Genomic DNA, 21,005 nt, shown 5'->3' with positions numbered 1-21,005 from the left:
GAGGTAGAAGAAGAGTCTCCTATAGTGCTATAATATCAGGAGAGAAATGAGATGCCAGGCATCGGAGTTCTTCAAAGTTGGCTCAGATTCCTCGACAGTTCCACTGAAGGATTGTTGACATTTTCTTTCTGTGAGGGAAAGGTGCAGAGCGCCTCACAGAAACAGAGGGAGAAGAAGAAGAAGGCAGGGAACAGCATCACGAAAGACTAGAAATGGCACTATAGTTCAGGTGCCACATTTCCCTCCACCCCCAAAGTTGAGCAGAAGACACATGGTCAAACGGACCTGAGCGTGGAAGGTCACATAGTGGTACAGCCATTGTCTGTAGGGAGAAGGGACGGCCACTAACTGACCTCTCACAGAAAGAAGGGGGTGTAGCATGGGGAAAACCATCGTGTCATCAATGATGGCCTGACATGGGTCAGGTCAGGGCAGCAGGGGAAACAGAGGCTGGGTGACTATGTCTTGCACTAGCCATGATGCGTGATTGGTCGTAGTTGTGACGAGTGTGCTTGTGAGAGTGACAGACCAATTGGGTGCATGTGTGGCCCAAGCCAGCCTTTTAATATTGTGTTGAAGCCAAAATCCGGGCTTTGCCACTGAACTCTTGACGTGTGCGCATCAGGGCGAGAGGAAGACTTTGGAACTCAAGTCTTCATCACAAGACTCAAGATCACTGATAGCGAATGAAGCAGGAGGCATGGAATCCAGCCAATAGATCCAAAAAGTTCACACTTCAAAACAACATTATATACAGTTTGTTGCAAGCCAAAAGAGGAAGAAAATGCAGCAGAAGCACATGTAAACATGAAGGTTCAACACTTTTATCCAAATTGAAGCACGGCCACAAAACATAACCAAAATCAAGGAGAACCAAACCCCACAGCCTGTTAGGCGAAGGGACAGAACTCTCATCAAATGGCCTCTAATACTAGGTAGACCTAATTAAAACACAGCTCAGACTTCCCAAAATTAACAAAAGTGCTTTGTTTCTAAGATTTTAAAAATTAATCTTATCTAACGCAAAACTGAGCAAAAAGCAAGATTACTCACTTTGTCTTGAAAAAATGAGCAATGAAAATGTACAGTACTGCCTGAAATGGACAGTAGATGTAAACTGTTTTTGGAATCTATGTTTTGGACAATCACTTTCTCCATACGTGGCATCCCCACTGGCCTGTGTATAAGAAAGAAAAAAAGGCAATGCTTGATCTTACTAATTTTTGTGCACACTCTAGGGACAGGAAGGGTGAGATGAAATGATTATAATTACTCTAAACTAGATCAAGATTTAAAGTCTTTAATTTTGAAAAAGTATGTCATAAACAGAAGTTCTTTTAAAACAACAGAATCAATCGTTAAAAAATATACAGCTGCTACCACCTAATCTCAACACAATCCATAGGTATGCTAAAATATGTAGAGCATAATGATTTTACATACTGTTCATCAAAATCAAGCATGGGTGGATCCAGTCGGATGCCATTTGAGTAAAAGTTGTCATCTTGTAATCTGTAAAGTAAAAGGCCAACATTCTTATGCAGTGTGCATACAGCAAGCATGAATGATGACGATACAAATAAAAAAAAAGAAACAAAAAACCCTGCATACTCAAGGAGCAGACGAATGATACAATGCAGAGTCAATGGTTGTCTGCTAACATCTTGTGTGGAAAAGCATCGTATTCACACTATTTCACAAGGCTAGGTAACACTACACTAGCTTTTTTTGCACCAAAAGATATTATGACCATCTCAATAAAACTATTTATTATTTTACTCAAAATTATTTAACTGAAGCCCCTCAATTTTTATATAAGCTTTATGTACCTCTGAACATGTATTAAAGAGGCACAGTTTATTTTATATGATTATCTCTGAATGTCCAGAAGTATACCTTTACATTTCAATGGCTCTCTCATCTGCACATATGCATGCGCGCACACACATCACGACTTAGGATCAATAAAATCAGAGGACAAAATTTGTATAGAAAACATATGCACAACTTGGAGATCCTGCATATGGGACCAAAACAAAAAAAAAAAAACCACGCACACAAACACACGCTGTCTTTAATGGGCATGTCTCTTTCTTAGCAACTTATCCTGATGGCATTAGGTCGTGCGCACTGATCAGCTTACAGCTTTGAATAAAGGCGACAATGGCAATTGTTTATTACAAAGGGACGTGAGAGCAACAAGTGACGCTACAAACGACCGGAGGAACGAGTGTCAGCAAGGGGATGGGGGGGGGTGGTGGGAAGCAGTGCTCACTGTCCTGATATGTCGCGAGCATGCTGACAAAAGGTGTGCAGGTTTTCACACTGAGCGGACTCTGTGTGTGTGATCTCAAATGTCGGTGTGCGATTGGGAACGCTGCCTCAGTGACTGGTGACGTATGCATTGTAGCTGCTGTCACCTCAACCTTGCAACTTGTAAGATCGTGATGCAATGGTGGGGCGAGCAATGTCTATCCCCCTCCTGAGCAGCCTCCACCAACTCCCTTCCCTATCACACAAGCACGCACACTCACTGCGCTACTTAACAAATCAATGTCAATTGTCGTTCGCCAGCCCAGCCAGCGTTGTGTTACGTGGTGTATGTGACGTAGTGCTCTCTCACTGGCGGGCTGCAGTGGCATGACTACGGCACAACGCAACGAAAATCGGTCAGGCGGCACCGTCACCTTTGCAAGATGTACGGGTACCACAAGTACCGCTGACATGCAGGACTAGAGCCAAGCAATATGGGCCTACACCAAATCCTACATCTGCAGGACAAAAACAAGGGTTTTACAATAAAACGCATTCACCGTTTACGTCGTCCATCTGTAGACTTGATTTTTGTAGAGGGCATGTACATGTACTCAGCTACTCACCCAGCTGTTATGTGACACTCTCGGGGCATGCTAGGGTCGGGTACACACTCAGCTAAAATGCTAATCAAGTTTTTTTTTTAAAGCGTTAGCATCTAGCCACGGCGACTGTGCACCCGGCCCCACTGATTTATATAGGTATGTAACACGTTACTAGCGAGGTACTTACGTTAATTTGAGGTAAGAGCACAGTAAAACCTCATCAAGACATTTCGTACTGCGACCCCCTCTTAAATACGACCTACAAAATCTTCACTGACATGTTTCGCTATATAAATGTGATCGCAATTGCGACTGCCTCCTCAATGCGATTTACGACCGACAATCGTTTATCCTATAGTACGTATTTCTGCAGAAAGAACGTAAAATAAATTAGATACATTTTGAAAGAGACTGCTTTTTCATTGTGTCACCTCTCATTTCGACCCAAACCGTATCGCTCCCGTCATACGTTCTGATGAAATCTCACAATGAAAAATAAACGGGATTTTCTCCTAAATCCTAACTTTTCTGAAACCTTTAATGTCATTATGCTTTAGTTTGAAGGCTCTTATTAAATTATATCCAGCCGATTAACAGGAAACAGATGTCACTGCTTGGGCATTTGATTAACCTGGGACTGGGTCAATGCGACTTCCAGTGTCGGGACGATGTGGTCGTACGTGGGACGATATGGTTAGAGTGGAGTCGATGGAGGTTGATATAGCCCAGGCAATACAGTCTTTGGTGGAAATTACTGCCCCTCTCCCCAGATCGTTGTGGTCCCTTTACCAGTGCATATCAGTCAAGTGTACTTTATTAACGACCTTTTGCAGAAATTATTTTCACAACAATGATATTCTTGTGGCCCAGGGTGCTTTATTGTGCCGCTTTTGCAGAAACCACGTTCACAAATATCAATAGTGCATGTTATGAGAGCATGCATGTCTTTGTCTACACGGTACACGTGCATTGATCCAATTTTTTTACCTGGATAGTTAACTCCTATATAAATCTTCACTCGAGCGCAACAATGGCAGAATAAATATGCATGACCAAACGAAAGTGAAAACGACAAAGAAAAGAAAAATGTAAATAAATGAACTTGAATTTGTAGTGTTTGAAGTCATGATTCGTGGTCCCTGCTGCAATCTGATTTGGTGCATTTCAGTGAGTCAACAAGGAAGTTTTACTGTATTAAGAAGGGTCATGCTGAAGCAACATCGTTCTGAGTGCTCTGGTGCCTGTCGAGCAGGCGGTCAAGAAGATCAACAAACAGAGAGTTACAATAAATAGTCCAGCATGGACTGTCCTTGACGGAGCTGCCGTCTTTAGAGAGAGTGGCTCCCAAGTACTTCAAGCTGTCTGCCTCTTTGAGCCGTAGTCCCCTCATGTAGACATTTTCTTTGTCGATGTAACCCTGTCAACTGCTGATACCAGCGGCGTAAACTAAACTACTTCAGAGTTAGTAGCCGAAAGCAAACTTTTTTTTCCCTGATGTCCATTCTTGCACAAAGACATGCACTTTTATCTATGTATTTTTCCGTGGCTTTGTGGCGCTCATTATCGTTACAAAGCGCGTGGAGTGATATCACAATGTCAGTATAGGACATGCATGGCAAGGACATGCATCTTTCTACTAAAGGAAATGAACGTTGAAAGTTTTGGAGTTCTCGTTAGGAAATGTCTTTTCCGATGAGGCATGCGATGTACTGTTCTGCATCACGTTTCTGTATATTAAATCCAATCACAAAAATCGAAAACAAACATACCAATAATTAAGAGGAGTGGAACCACGAAAATCATTTTGTTAATCACATTTCCGTACTGTCTCGTTTGTCGTAAATATTTACAAAAATCGAATGGGTAGACCATGAACTAATATCCCTGGACTGCTGGCAGACATTTTTTCCCCGTTAACTGCTAAAACGAGGCAGTAGACGACATAGCTTCCGGTTTGTTCACATTCTTTGTTACGGCTCGCCGAGACTAATAGCGGATCACTTCGCAAGAGGCCAAGAGCGAGTCTCGGCATACAGACATCAGTCCGAAATACACGTCCATGGGTAGACAACACTATCGCAGAAATATCCCCATCCCACCCCAAACACACACACTGAACTCTGAAATGACACTGTAAGGTTTTTAGAACAGCTGTTTCTAAGAGGCAAGCACAAAACCACAAGCCTCACCTGCCGGGCCCAATACAAAAATAAAATATCCTAGTTCATTCGTTAATGGCATCCAACTCCACTCCCATCTGCTCACCTCTACTGTTTCACTGGATCGCACCTGACACCTCTGTTCAAGCACCATAGCGTGCAGAAACACAGCTGTACCTGTGGGAGGGGTTTTAATCTTACAAAGCGACTCATTTGAAAATAATTGTTTGCCCTCTGGTAAGCCTCTGCAGCAGCATGCGGTGGTCAAAGACCAACCTGAATGGTTTGCGTTTTTTGCAGATATCGTTAAATATAGGCGATATAAACCTAACCTGTAAACTTCAGCTTCCACATTATCTGCTAGCAAAGTAAGCCATTCGTACCTGCGATCAATGAGCGATGCTGTGTACCACGTCACCAATCAGACTACAATACTACACCAATCAGAGCGACAGTTCGCGTTATTCGGTCGTTGAAAGTCTGCATTTCTCGCGCTAAAGTAGAAGTTTTTTAGAACTGCGAGAAATGCAGACTGTCAAAGTCCGAATAATCCGAACTGTCACTCATTCTCTCTCTCTGACTGGTGTTGACTGCAGGCAATGTTGTGAATGGTGTACCAACGTGACGTAGTACACTGTTATCGGGTTAGTTTTATATCGCCTATATCTACTGACATCTGAAAATAAAAAACCGCAAACCGTTCAGGTTGGTCTTTAAACCACTGTACTAGTAATCACTCATTTCTTGGGGTCTGATTTCGCTGTCTTTGAACTGAAAGTTTTTGTCTGTTGAGCAACGTACCACCTCGACGATTTGAATCACCTGTCTGTCTGAAAGGAACAAAGAACGCAAGATATATGCACCTACAGTTAAGCCCTAGAGGTAGCAGTTTCAAAGCTGGAGACGTTTGTAACCACCTATCTGTATGCACATAGTAAAGCAGCAACTGTTCACAGGAGAAACATTTGCAAGTAAAAGCCCAACGGCAAACGCAATCCACGATTCTCGCGAATAAACATTATCTCGCCACGATCTAGGCCTAAGTGCGTGACATGTTTCAAGAAGAGTACTGAACGACATTTTTTTTTTTCCAAATAAAAAGCTATGCAACCGATAAACATGAGTGCCAGAGTGCGTGTGAGTTGTCTGAAAGGGTTGGTAGAATGCCTACGGAGCGGAAATGGCGGGAATTCCTTTATCTCGCCGTCGTGACCTAAATATAGACACAAGGCTTTCATCGTAAACAACAGACCGTCGTTGTCGGAGGTTTTCCACGCGCCACCTTCCATCTGCATAAACCGCGATAACTTGCTTTCTAGGGGCACTCGATGCTCGACTACCTGAATAGGATGGGCTCCAGTTACAACGAGGAAAACAACTGCTCACAATCTTTTTTTTTTTTGCTTTGCCTCACGGCCACCCGACTCCGTCTGAAGACTCTACAGTTTCATTGTGCAGTATGAAGAAAAGCTGGCGGCAGCAAAGGATCCGATTTTCTTGATATAAGGATGTGTCTGTAGTTGCTTGCTTTTCTGTTTTTATGTGACGGGACGCCAAACTACTTTTTCTTACATTCTAATTGCCGTTTACAACTACAAATGAAACAATTTAGCAAAAAGCAATATGTCTGTGCCTCAAATGGGTTCAATTTCTGTCACTGTTTTGTTTATACATTATGCCATATAGAAAACAATTCATTTAATTAAACTTCAACTGCAACACAAAATAAATCCAAAACAAAAAAATTATATTTAGCATGAAAATCTTTACTCAGTGTGAAACAACAGATACAACTTTACATCATGTAACAGTCTAATTTTATAGTGTTTTTCATGACAGGAAAGATTTTTTTTAAAGTGGAGATTGAATACTGCGAGATTTGTATGCAAACAGATGACTGCCGACACTAGGAAAATGGTACCAGAGGAACACACAGAAGATGCTTTCAAAATCTTCTGTTCATGAAGAGAAAATGTATCAATACCTCAGAAATACTGATAGGGCACAAGAAGCATAAAAAGATCTGACTTTTAATATGCAACCAAGCATGCATTTAGTTCTTAATTCTTCCACATAACCCACTGAGGATTAAGATTGAACAAATTTGTCTCTGTGCCCTTTGGGAAATGTGGGTAACGGACAGGTTCTCACAACTCTCAGCCATAACCATTACTGTTAAGTTTCTTCAAGGGACATTCTTCTCCTAAATACATTAATGTGTTTATACCATTTTCAGTTTAAACAGTCAACCCCACAAGCAGAAATTAAACCATCCCACAGTACTAACCAACGGAACATTCTGTGATTTATCATTAAAAGGTTACATCTGAACAGAAGAGACTGTTGCCTGCTTTCTGAGAAAATAAAAAATGAGAACGCAAGAGTGTAACTAAGGCCAGAAATAATGATGACTTGTTAATACTCAGGAATAAAGCAAAAAGGTTAGTGGCATGTAGAATGCAGATCTTCCAAAAAAATATATATATGACAATGGATTTATTGAAAAACACTGCCAAGCTGATTATTCATGGTGGATTATCATGTGCATAACATAAAACTGTAGATTGCTCGACTAGTGATACATTGAAATTATGGATGTAGAAGAACCAGTTTGGCCACAAACTATATTTCACTCTTCCCTCTAAAGAGAGAAAGAAGTGTGTTCCAAAGCTGATAAACTAAGATGTGTTTCGGGACAAAAAGAAATATAAATAAAATCTGCGTGTGTGTTTGAAAGGGCATTCATAGCTCCCTCCACATCATACATATTTATCAAAGGCAGATGCAAATATTAATATTTTGTCGATGATGATAAGTACTGAAAATAGAAAATTACATGTATGTTGTTCCTAGAGGGAGGTTTCCTTTTTATTTTTTTAAGGGAAGGTGTTTCTTATAATACAGTTGTGCTGCTGATGGAGAAGGATAGGCTATTAGTGATATGGTTTTGAGGGAGTGGGAGAAGGTGAGTCATCTGGGAGCTTCCATATTGTGCATCATGCGGGATGACCTGCTGTGAAAGTTTAGTAGCCACATGCAGATACACTTCCCTTCCATAGTTTACCTGCTCTCTACTCTTTAGAGTATCACTCTAAAGTGGGCTTTAGCATCCACACACCTCTTCCAGCTGTTGCATCTGATGTTTTTTGACTGAGGATAAACTATTTCCATATTGCTGCTGTTTGATGAGCATTCTTTCTCTTGTCCCTAACCATCTGTTTCTCACTGATAGATTTCTTTCAGTTTATCCTTTATGCCTGAAATCCAGCACTATTTGCTTTAAATTCTGCTGAATTTGTAACATGAGTATGTGCAATCAATAATGATCTATATAACCTACAATAGTGAAAGAAACTTCCCCTTCCCTCTTTTTTTTTAAAAGAGAGCTAAGCAAATTTTACTTTCACATTAAGCAACATTTTCTTTAAAAACTAAACATCCTAATACATACCTCTCTTTCTCTAAGAACACAGACTTTTTGTGTTAAAATAAGGACTTTTGTAAATATACGAACGGCATACTAACATTAGGGAAAACTTGCCAGCTTGACCCAAGGCTCATTTTAATTAGTTCCTGCTTCCTGCTTTGTCAATTGTTTGCTGTCTGACAGGAAAGTGATAGAGACACAGACTAGCTAATGGCAGTCAGTACTACAATTCTGGTGTCATCGTATTATCAAAACCACACACTATATGTCAGGAAGTGTAAACACAACCATTTAAGTTTTGCTGTTGCAACATGGCTCCCACTCCAACACTGCTGAGATCAGAATATTGTGACATTTGGTTCCAGAATAAAAAAAATGAGCTGAAACTAATTAATGCAAAGGTGGCTACAAAAGTCATTTTTCTACAAATGAATAGAGAGAAAGGAAAAAATATATATAAAAACACTAATAAGGCAATCGTCCAATGGAACAGCCGCTATTGGGGGTAGTAAAATGTAAGTGATACACCTTAAGAAATAGTACATAGAGTCCAACCGTCTCTTTGCCATCTTTTACTTTCCTGGTAAATCAGGCGCCTAAGCGGTGTAGTTTTCCAGTCACCAGACCAAGTTGGCTTTGAACCAGCAATCCTCTGCTCCAAAACAGAATGCAACGACCACTTGGCCACACAGCACCAGCAGACATGATGGAGTGTGATATATGACAATAACTTATAAAATGATTTTTACATATATAGCATTCCAGAATGAAAGAAAAAAAATATGGTATGACTTGATGATTAAGGCAACATGAAGATAAAAGATGAAGAAAAAGGACAATTTCAAAGTGGAGAGAAAAGACCACCACTAAGTAGATCTCTGAATTAAATGGATTTTCCTGCAAAGTAACAGCATTAACTTCAACCCTTGAAGTGGACATGGACTTGGCAGATGTGTTCAGCCTGCGGTCATCCTTAAACATCTAAAATTGCCCATTATACCGTAAGTGTATTAATATTAAAAAGATGACACTGAAAGTGTAACAATGCTCTGACAAAAAAGACAGAAAACAAAGATCAACTTATTACAGAAGGAAAGGTGACCTTAAACACCTCCTTCTAGTGAGAACCAAGGTCGGACTGTTATTAGAACAGTCACAGGCAGCACTTTCGGTGAACTAATCTCATTTTACATCTCAGTTTTCACCCTTTATAAATCTGATACAGCACTTCTTTTCAAACTTACAAGTAATATTAAATGAAAATAACTCAAACTGAGCTTGATACCAGCATGCATGTCTGAATCAACATCAGATTATAGTGGCCATTTTCTCCACTAAATAAACTGAGGCGTTCATATTGATATCATTTCATAAAAAAGGCACAACAGACCAATGACCTTACAGTCAAAGAGAGCAATCTTGTGACTAACTTTTTTGCAGGGTGTTGCCTGTCTCCTTTCCCAGCTGCCTTACCTTCCCTAACACTTCAAGGTACTGTTCCACAACCAGATCAAAAAGTGAAAGTATGCTGTACCACACAAGTGTTAGTTTGGATGCCACTGTTTTAAGCTGCCTGTTTACTTCCATGATTACATAATCACAATCACATCCTCACAAATTCATGCAAACAAGAATCATGCTTACCTGAAATCTGATAAAACTGTGTTCCCTGGACTGATCTGCAAATAAGAACAGATACAGTTGATGAAAGCAATGATCAACAGACATATCTGAAAGAAGCCCATTTATTCATTTCTGCACAAACTCTAAATCTATAAGCAAAACTAAATAGACCACTGTTCTAATGGTGGTGTGCCTTTCAAATAACTTTGAGTAATAACTACAGGGCAGGGATGGCAATCTTTTTTTTTTTCAATTTTTAAGGCATGTTATGCATGTTAATGTATTTTTTTAAAGTTCAGAAACAGTAATAAATATGTGTCGATGATGTATGATACATGTTGGAGAAAGCCAACTTCTTACTTCCATGCTTTAAAAGTTACATTAAATTTTTGACTTCATTTGACTTGCATTCTCTTTATTTAGCAGCAGCAGTGACCCATCTCACCTCCAGAGGAATCCCACTGGCAAGATCACCATCAATGTATGTGAGATGTTTGTCTGTTTGGATAAATGCTGCACATAAGAAACAATACTTGATGCAACATATTTAATCTGAGGTCTTTAGCTTTACACAAAAAATATGTAGAGCTTAATCTCTTTATAAAAATTAATTTGTAATCTTACTGCTGAGGAGGAAAGGAGTGTGAAGGCACATGGATGATGGTTATCTCTTCAATTATCAAACATTCATTTTCTACTTAATTTTTATGTCACCAGTTACTAGTTTTTAGCAAAACTTTGGATAATAATAAAATGACTACTGATAATTTTGCAAATTCACCTGCATTTGTTTTGACTTATATAGAAAAAAATAGAATAAGATATTTATTTATTTTACAACACTGGGCCTGGATTGTGACTATAATCATCATGGGATATTGGTCACTCCACTGTAAATGTAGCATTAGTCAGAATTACACATTAAGCAGCTTCGGTCTAGTGAGTTAAAACTTTCTTACAATTTGAGATCCTTCAGATGTTGTATTATCTTGTATTTGATATTAAGGCTATGATCATTTTGGCCCCTTATCCCACAACATACCTTATTAAACTGGGGACATTGTCATTGCTCTTTTCTAAAGGTATAATTAAGTACACTTCTCCAATACACTGGCATTAGTTTTTGTCAGCTGCTAAGCAACAGAGCTATCAACAGATAAAATACTTAAAAGCAAACTAGTACACGCCCCACCCCCAACACCTACTCTAGCATTATATGCTGATAAAAGGGAACACTGGTAATATACCAGTAAAATACATGTACATACATAAAAAATCATGAATTGGTTCCAGGATTAATCTCATTCACCATTTTACAGTTATCATAGCAAATAATATTATAAGAAAATTATACGTTTAATAAAACATAGAGCTACTTTTGAAATTGGCAAAGAAAACAAACAAAAGTAATTATGAATGACCATTAGCTAACATAACTGAAGGTCTGCTTTAGTTCTGTGGCATGAAGTAAACTTTTGTGGAACACTGTTACAAATAAATCTTAAACTGATAAGCTATACTGGGTCATACCTATGCCTAGTTTACTAAGATTTTCTTTTTGTGTAATATGAGATCATAAAGATACTGCTTTCTCAACTGGTTACCTTGACACTGAATATTATTTACCTGAGGTATGTGTATATATTATGATCTGGACACAGAAAGTTAATAATATAGTTAAATGAAAAAAATGAATATTCCTAATACCAAGAAAGCGCTGAGCAAATCATTGGAAAAGTATTATAGAAGAGATTATTATTATTACTACTACCACCACCATACAAAGAAGACAAGAATTGATAAACCTCTGTTAGTGACTGGACAAGTCTGCTATTTCTTAAAAACTGCTGCATTACTCAAGCCAAAGACTAAATGTGAAACCTATATTTATGCATATTATTTTTTAAATAATAATCATCAAAATTTTGTAGTTTCATTATGCTTTTAAAAATCGTTATGAAAAACGACACTGTAAACAATTCAAATAGTTCAAGAAGCCCTTAGGATAAGTACTTGCCTTCTGCCGTACGATTCGGTATAACCTTTCAGACGCTTTGCCTTATGATTGTTGATACTAAATACGACACATTACCCAGTCAGCTGTGCAAATGATGGATGAAATATTTATTTAAAGCAGAATCTTAATTTTTGATGACAGATTAGGATTAATCTGACGTCAATCTCAAGTTCAATCTGTGCTACTACAAGTGTACGCGGTTGGGTACAACACCGAAACAGGGAAACTAAACAACAGATTTCTGATTTGACGGTTTGGACACGCTGGAAACAAATCAGTGTATTAGTAAGATTTTTGTTTCAATGACAAATCATTTATTTGAAAAGACTGATAGCATAAACTAGTTTAGAGTTTCGGACACTCGCAATATGAACGCTCTTAGAAAACATTCACACTATTGTTGGACGAGTCCATGGACAAGATTGAACGTTTGTAAACAGAACGCTCCATGGTCACCTCAAAATAATTACTTCTGCGTTAACATAGGAAGCGCAAGACTAAATTTCTTACCTTGATTGTGACTTTGTGCTACACACAAACATGACAGACAATACTGTAACGTCTGTGCAACGAGGACAAATCGTAAAATATCCACAACTCGGTCTGTCGTGTGTAGCTCCGATCGCGCCATCTTTCCCATGCTTCTGAAGTCTAGTCTGCCTGGCATATATCAATCACACATGTGAGAAGATTGTGTTCAATTTATCATTTAAAACAGAACATACACTAACACAATGCTGCAGTATCCGCTCTTAACCCCAGATTGAGGTGGAAGTTGATATGTGTATAAATTACACAGCGATATTGTATTCGAAACTATGTCGAAATGAAGAGAGTAGCTCTGTCTACAGAGACAGGACTCGCTCGGTGATTGGTCGTTCTCTTGGCAACTTGCTGCGCTCATTTCCTTTTCCGTGCTAGGCTTGGTACCAGTGTTTGATACTTTCCACGCTGTCGTTAGTAACGTCAGCAGATCATAATTATTACTCAACAGTTATTAATGGGTACTTGCTACGATTTATCATAACATCTTCAGTGCATAGATGTTTAATGTTGACAATAACCTGTTCACAACAATGGTTTATGAAAGTCCGTCTGTGCGGCTGTGATGAAGATGAATCATTAAACAGTTGTGTTGATATCGAAAAATTCTAGGTCATATAAAAAGGCTTATATAGTATAATACTGCAATACCTTGACAGAAGATACAACTTTCTTGTTTGAATGAGGGCAATGGCTAACATATTTTGGTGCATTATTTTCGGAACATTTTCACTCCTCTGCAGACAGGCATGTATACCTATAGGAATAAGAAGAAGGATAGGTAAAAAATTGAGTTGTTGTGTATTCAACAGTTAAATGGCAAACAGTAAACGCAGGATGTAATCTATTTTATAGAAATATTTTGATTTATATAAAAAAGTTTCATCAAAGTGTCAAATACATTATTATGACTTTTGCCTTAAAAGTCAAAAATTTGTGCTTAGTTGTTTCTTTAGATGAGCGAAAATTTAAGAAATCGTGCAACTGCTTACAACTTGTTTATTTAAAATTATACTTAACTATGTGTAGAAACTTTATGCCATATTTAAAACTAATGTGAGAAATTGTTAAAATTTGCAGCATCAGCTGGTCACTTCTGGCTAAGCTTTTTAGTATAAATTTTATGTTATAACTGAGTAAAATCGCCTAACATTTATGTCTTTAGTGCTGGCTTACATTATTATTATATTAGAAAGTTCCATTTTTATAGATACTTCATCACGTGACAGTTTTCACACCTATTGATCTATTGCCTAACTACATGGATAAACAAACCAGTGATTAATAAAATGTCTGGCTTGTGCAGTTTGTTAGATTAGACAGGCCAGATTATAAACTTTACAATTAACTTGGAGTGATATCTTAATTACATGTCAGTTAAAATGGCATTTAGGCCATGCCTATGCGCATTTAATCCTATCTCTTAGATGTTTCTCAAAACTGCTTTCAAATCTGGTAGCTGATTCTCTGCAGTAAGTACAAGACCAAAACAGAAAAGATTAAATTGTTACGAAAATAACTCCTCTGGTGATAAAAAAGTGAGATCATTTTCTAGATGGTAAAAGTGAGGGGGGAGGGTTATGATACTAACCACTGGCTGGTTCAGATGAGGGAGGGACAATGTTTAGCAGGTGGCAGATATGTAAAGGGATTGCCACAAGAAGCACTCAGTAGCTGATTATCGTCAAACAATGACCAAAAAACAGCAATCAGCAGATGTGAAGAGAATCATTTAATCATAAAAATTTGCCGTCTAGTATGCTCACATCAAATACCAGTTACAAAACATCAAGAAATGATGATGCATAACACTAGATATCAATAATGAAATATGAAACATTTAAGGAAAAATAAATTACAAGTGTATTGTACCCTCCAACAAGTATCCTTTCCAGATCATTATGATTTTTTTTTTTTATGTAGTCTGGACAGAGCTGCTTTCCACATTGTGGACACATCTGCTCATAGCACTGAGACCCATGTGGAAGTGGCTTCTGCATAAGGTGTCGGGCAAGTGTGAGCTTCTCCGCATTACCTATGAAGAACAGCCAGGTGTAAAGCAGACTAAAAGAATAGGTAGGAAGTTTCATTATATTATTCCTTCTCTCCCCTCTTCCATCTCATTTCTCTCTATACTTAGCTGGTTGTTAGTGTACCATTCATTTATTTAACACCTCAGCGCTCTGATGCACATATTGCTAGAGGCAAACTAGTTTTATGGATATAAAACTGGCATACAATGGGAGTATACTGTTTACCAAAATTCTCTCCCCCTTTTCGAGGTTTGTTTTTAAATCTAGATATATGTATTTCAGCAATGTCCACAGTCATTTTGTCTTATATCTTTGTTATTTTTTGTGTAGCTGTGTTAGTCACACCTTCTCCAGAAACATCTTAAAATATAAGTTATAATGCTTGATGTTTGCCTTCTCTTTACAAATAGGAATATTTATTTTGAAGTTCTTTTTAAGATTATTGATTATAATTCATTTTTCCTTTTAGGTGAAATAGATTGTCCTTTTACAAGCTGGATCTTTTTGCCTTTGTTTGTTACAGAAGAATCTCTTAAATGCTCAAAATCTGCACTTCTGAAGGAAATATCCACTGGGGACAAGTACAATGTGGATGAAGCAGTGGAAAAGGTCATGGGTGAAAAGAAAATTGTTCGGGAAGTCCACGCAGGGTATGCTTACTTGTTTTTATTGTCTTCCAAATGGAAAATGTGCTTCTTCTTTTAGATTTGTGACTGGAAGTGAAATCTACAAAAATATCTGTTTCTTATTTCAGATTTGAGGGTCATTTTAGAAGATGCCTATTGTATATCAGATCATATAATCAGCTCACTCAGCAGGTGGAGAGTCTGAGGAGAAGTAAGTTTTCAGTTGATGATCCAGACCACGAGCAGAAACTTTTGAAGGTAAGTTTTACAGATGCGCATGACTGTGTGTGTGTGTGTTTGAGAGAGAGAAATTGCATCAGTTTCAGAAAAATGATTGTAAAGCAAATTAGCTTTTTGAAAGATATTATAGGTAAAAAATGTTTGCATCTAAAATAGTAAGAATTTTCAGTGCTCTTACATGTTGAATGTTGCATGTGTGTTTAATTGGACAAATAAATATATTACAAATTAATGTCTTAAGTCATACTTGTTTGGCAACAGCTCTGGAGGCTGCTCATGCCACAAACTCAGCTGACTGCTCGTGTCAGTCACCAGTGGGGCGATATTGGATTCCAAGGCACTGATCCACAGACTGATTTCCGAGGGATGGGGATTCTGGGTCTTCATCAGCTTGTGTAAAGTTTTGTCCTTATCACTTTGTGGCATGCCTTGGTATTTGAAAGAGTAGCTGCAAACTTGAGCAGTTGGATTTCATCTTAAAGTCAAGTGGTTCAGAAACCTGTTTTATCCTGTATCTTCAGTTTTGATGAGCAGTTTTAAAGAATAGAAGGCGGGAAAGCGGGGAAACGAAAAGTCTGATTTCTTCATTTGAATTTCCACAATATATTACAACCATTTAAAATATTTATCATAGATTATTTAATTTTTTCAGATACTTTGCAGAAAAATACAACAATGAAGCAAGAAACGTTTTATTGAAAGCTAACAATCCTAAAAATGGGTGAGTTTAGCACTGTTCTATTACTTATGCTGGGAGTAAAAATATCAGTATTTGCGATAATGAAATGCTTAAACAGCATAAGTAGCCTTTGTTAATGTCAAAGGTAAATTAGAAAGGCCATTACAGTTCTTTTAAAACAAATTTACAGCAGTATGTTTTAAGTTTTCTTCAAAAAAGTAGATAGAAAATGTGGTCTTTTCTTATTTGGAGAATGATTTGCTTTTTATTTCTATGGGGTTTTTGTTTTTATTTTGATAATAGACTTTGAACTAAAGTTGATTGCTAACTTATTCCATTACAGTTACAATATAAAAAACCATTTTAGCATTAAAAAAATGTGTGCTACATCTCTTTCCTTTATTTATGGAGAAAAGGAACTTATCACACCAAAAGAAAACAAAAACTGTTTTGTTTGCTTTAGATTTTCCTACGCTATTGTCAGCATCAATATAACAGATCTACAACATCGACTTATGATGAAAAGAAAACTAAGGACACACTTTTATAACCTCAGCAAGACTTCACTAACAGTGGATGATTATCATGAAGTCCATTGTAAGTATTTTTGGAATTATTTACTACCAAAAGCAGAGTAAACTTGTAATTTTACACCACTTCTCACAAATGTTATGTGTCTTGAAACATTTTGGATATGAGATGTGTCTTGTTAAATCATAAATTTTACTTAATTATTCTGTCAATGAACTACAAATCACAATACAATGAAGTCACACTTTGAGGAATCTTCAGATACATTCTCAGTACATGTTTGTGTATACTAAATCTGCATTTTATTTATTTATTTTTTTTTTACTATTATCATTATTTGATGCTTTTAATTACATATCTGATTCTGTTGTTTTTATTGTCAGGTTACCTGATGTCAGAGTTCACTCATTTCTGGTTCAGTGAGAACCCAGCAGATGTAATGGAATTCAATCGCATTAGAGATAAGTTCAAACGTAAAGTCATCTTGTTGCTGAAGGATCCTCAGACACAGCTTGTTGCCAACTTCCAGAGATAGCAGCTGCTTGATTGCTGACATTGCAAAGACCATGCTGTCTCAGTTTTTGATTTGTTTGGTTTTTTTTAAAAGATGAATAATGTTTATGCAGATTCCCTGATGAGAAGACATCGTGACTATGATGCAATTTTTTTTTCTATGTTCTTTCTCATTCATAAGAATGCAAACACATATCTAAGTGATTTTTTCCCATTTAGAAATCAAATATTTTGTAGTTGGTATTGAGGGTGCTCCTTTCCTATGATTGAAGTGTAAGTTCATTGTTTCCACTTCTTTCTTCGTGTTTGTTTTATTTTTATTTCACATCCCCATTACCAGTGATCACTAGTCATCACTTTTTCCATATACTTTACATGGTTTGTACATGGTTTAATCTCCGTTCATCCCTCTTCATTATTTATGCCATAATACATAACAATAATAATAATTGAATTTAATAAAGCTCATTTCCCTGTGTGCATGTGAGCTCAGTGTGCTGTACAAAAAAGACTACAAATGAACAAAGTCAACAATACAAGAAACAAGCGTCGGCAAACAGATGACACCAAGACAGACCCAAAACAAATAAAACCACAAATGCATGGATGAAGACATGAGTGGTGGGCAGTGCAAAAAGTGATCATCAAGCATGTGTATTGTTTTTTACCCCTGGTTAAAGTGAAGTGTGAGTCTTTCATTTCAATAATGCGTATGTACGCACCTGCCCACTGTTCACGGTGAATGACTTATCCATAATGCCTAGATTGCAGCACGAGTCTGTTCGACAATTAATATTATTAAAAGAAAATAGACATTTACCCATTTGCCCTGTACTTAAAGTTGATCTTCTATTTCTATTTATTGTTATGGAAGAGCTTTTCAAGTTTAAAGTCTGTTAACAGTCTGTTAGTTGTAGCTACACTAAACCAAGATGATTATCTTAAACAGAACAAAACTGGCTGTGTACAACAAACCTACTACTAACAGTAGTTATTTAATCCCATGATATTTCTATCTAGAAATTGATGTTTTAAATTCTGAATAAAATTTGGGGTTCACATGTGACCTACTAGAAGAGTTTTGCAGTTGGATTGCACTTTCCTCCTCAAGTAAGATTTTAAATGGCAGGTTTTTGGCTGCTTAAAATCCAAATAGCAAATGCCAACATTGGTCTCTTGCAATAGATGCCACTAACATATTTTCCTCCATTATTTGATTATTTAAAAATCAGGGTTTTATGTGTCTTTATAAGTAATCATTAGAATGATTTAAATGTCATCATGTGCTTTGTTGGTGTAAACTGACTGATAATGGACCAAATTGTCAAATACTTTTTTTCTATATAAGCTTACAGACTTGCTGTGTCGCTGACAACTCTGTCATATTTTGTTAGCGTGCATTACTAAGCAGTTAAAACACACTTGATGAAAGGTACTTGTGATTTACTGCTTCATTTAATAATAAAGAAATTTGTTGTTCAGCCTAATGGAAGAATAACTGAAAAGAGGGAGTGATCGAGTTCAAGAGAGTGTAACTGAGACGCACATCTGAGATTTGTCTATTGTGGGCGACAGTCAGCAGGTCCTGTATAGAACTACCAGTCTAGTCTTTCATCTTTGTAAGTCGATCAGTTTTTCCTCTGGCCACATACCTCCAAGGTGCCTTGAAGGACAGGGTCACGTGACTGTTGAAAGGAGGGGTTCATAGTACCATGCGAGTGTGTCTATCCTGTTTCCTACAAAGTCGTTGGATCTTTCTCTGTATGAGATACGGAGTAGGCAGTAGCATACTCGGGCACTTGCTCTCGAATGGCTGGATTATCTTTTTACTTTCGGCGAGCACAGTCCACGTGTCGCATCCATAAAGCAGGATCGGCACTACCAGGGATTTGTACAGCTTGTACTTTGTAGTGAACCTTATGGATTTGCCAGATCCTGTTTAGTCTACCATAGCCGCTGTTTGCTGTTGCGATCCTCATGAGGATGTCTGGCGTGGAGCTGCCGTCCTTGGAGAGGGTGGCCTCCAAGTATTTGAAGCCGCTGATGACCTCTTTGAGCTGTACCCCGTTCATATAAATGAAGTGAAAGATGAATATTCTGTCAATGTTTATATCATGAAGCTGAATTCATATGAGTGTGACTTTACCAAGGATGTTTTGGATTAACACAACCTAATCTGCTTTGAGTATAGACAACTTTGAGTATACTCGTAATATCACAGGGTTAAGTAATTCTTTGAGTATGCTCATAGAAATATGTTGAGTTAATGCTTTGATTATACTTAAAAAATGTCTCATTTAATGTTTTGAGTATGTTCCCGTAAATAGTGTTTTCCTACCAAACATACCAGGAACATTTCTTGGCACGCTCATTTCGATGAAGCAAAAACAAACAAAAAAAAAAAAAAAACCGAACGAACAAAATAGTTATATAAGTCACATGGCTTTTTTAACTATTGATTTAAATCAGTTTTCGAAGCTTCCAGATGTTCATGCATTGTCTAATTCATTCATTACATAATTCTATTTCTTGTTTTTAGTTCAGTTGGGAAAAAGATGAATTCTAGGGTGAAACATTGCTGAAGCACAAAAGTGAATATTGAGTTGTGAAGCGGAAACACATTAACGAATTGCTCTAAAACAATTATCGTAGTCATTTCCTGTTGAAGATTTTAGTTTAATTAAAACGCCAGAATAACATGCTGACAGGGGAAAAATGCTTTCACACGCACACGGATTAAGGGAGCAAGTCAGGATAAAAGATTTGCGCAAAGCAACGTTATCTGTTTTTGTTTTGATCTGATCTTCCCATCTTCTTCAGTCGTTGATTTAAATTGGCATGTCAGGTACTCATCAAAGTTGTCCAACTAATTAATATTTTAGACTGAAACCTCATGCTAGATAATGTATAGCGTTTTGCTCAGTAGACAAATAGGTCACTCAATGACCTGCTCAAGGAAGCTAATGCAGTGAGTACATCAAATGCAAGATATGTATACCTGAAAAAAATACAAGTAATTCTTGGCGTTTGTAACTGTATTTGTATAAGTGCACGTGTTTTTAATACGCTCAAAATATCCACCAGAAACAGCTTTTGACTTGAGATCAACCAAAGCCCGTTTAACTTACACAGATTATTTTAACCTTGCAAAGGAACACGCCGCAAAGGTTATCATGATGTTTGAAGATGTCTTCAGCTGGTTACCATTGGCAACAGTCATTGACGATAAGATTCTTGTGGTTCATGGCGGTCCGTGAATTACTGACGAGTGCACAGGTGCGTATATTGCTCTGAACATGCTAGTGTGTGTGTGTGTGCGCGCGCGCACTTAATTTATAGCGCGGACGAGTCAGTAACGAGGAGAAAATATTTCTCAAGGAATATATCAGTTATTCGCTATCTTGCATAAATCTAACAATTTTACTTTTAAAAGAAACGGACAGCCCTATCGCAGCTGCTTTATAAATTCATCCCTGATCGAATTCACAAACACTCGCGTCTGCTGATTTGTCTTGATGAAAGTGTGGCTTTGAGACGAAAAAGCTGGCCTAAAAATTACTCATCATTATTACTCATCGAGAGCCTGTTATGTTTATCATATTTTTCCCCTCCTAAAACCAGGTGCTGGACAATATATTCTCTGCCTCCAACTACTACGAAGAAGGCAGCAACAATTAAGGGAGCCTACGACTTGAACCCTCACATCGTCCAGTATGTCGCTGGCTCCACCTCTCGCCGCAAGATCACCTTCACTCA

The 21,005-nt window shown here is 37.7% G+C and overlaps 2 protein-coding genes across 4 annotated transcripts in view; one reads left to right on the top strand and one right to left on the bottom strand.

Moving 5' to 3' along the window:
- The window catches only part of LOC112558858 (transmembrane protein 131-like), a 50,649-nt gene extending 37,754 nt beyond the window's left edge, over positions 1 to 12,895 (bottom strand). The window contains 5 exon segments of the mRNA XM_025229572.1: positions 1,050 to 1,177; positions 1,444 to 1,512; positions 10,089 to 10,123; positions 10,513 to 10,580; positions 12,595 to 12,895. Of these exon segments, the coding sequence (XP_025085357.1) occupies positions 1,050 to 1,177; positions 1,444 to 1,512; positions 10,089 to 10,123; positions 10,513 to 10,580; positions 12,595 to 12,751 (457 nt within the window). The 5' untranslated portion in view covers positions 12,752 to 12,895.
- On the top strand, positions 12,351 to 18,736 carry LOC112558856 (ELMO domain-containing protein 2-like). 3 transcript variants are annotated; one of them, XM_025229571.1, is made up of 8 exons: positions 12,351 to 12,369; positions 14,551 to 14,703; positions 15,184 to 15,310; positions 15,415 to 15,544; positions 15,788 to 15,921; positions 16,179 to 16,247; positions 16,669 to 16,802; positions 17,120 to 18,736. In XM_025229571.1, the coding sequence occupies exons 2-8, from the start codon at positions 14,607 to 14,609 to the stop codon at positions 17,269 to 17,271; spliced, it is 843 nt and encodes a 280-aa protein (XP_025085356.1). In that variant the 5' UTR covers positions 12,351 to 12,369; positions 14,551 to 14,606; the 3' UTR covers positions 17,272 to 18,736. The 3 variants fall into 3 exon arrangements, with proteins under 3 accessions (XP_025085356.1, XP_025085354.1, XP_025085355.1); XM_025229569.1 differs by lacking the exon at positions 12,351 to 12,369 and adding an exon at positions 12,956 to 13,088; XM_025229570.1 differs by lacking the exon at positions 12,351 to 12,369 and adding an exon at positions 13,096 to 13,374.
- The last annotated feature ends 2,269 nt before the right edge of the window (positions 18,737 to 21,005 follow it).

The sequence above is a fragment of the Pomacea canaliculata genome, linkage group LG3 (genome assembly GCF_003073045.1).
Source record: "Pomacea canaliculata isolate SZHN2017 linkage group LG3, ASM307304v1, whole genome shotgun sequence".
Lineage (NCBI taxonomy): Eukaryota > Metazoa > Mollusca > Gastropoda > Architaenioglossa > Ampullariidae > Pomacea > Pomacea canaliculata.
This window is presented reverse-complemented; position numbering and strand designations above follow the sequence as displayed.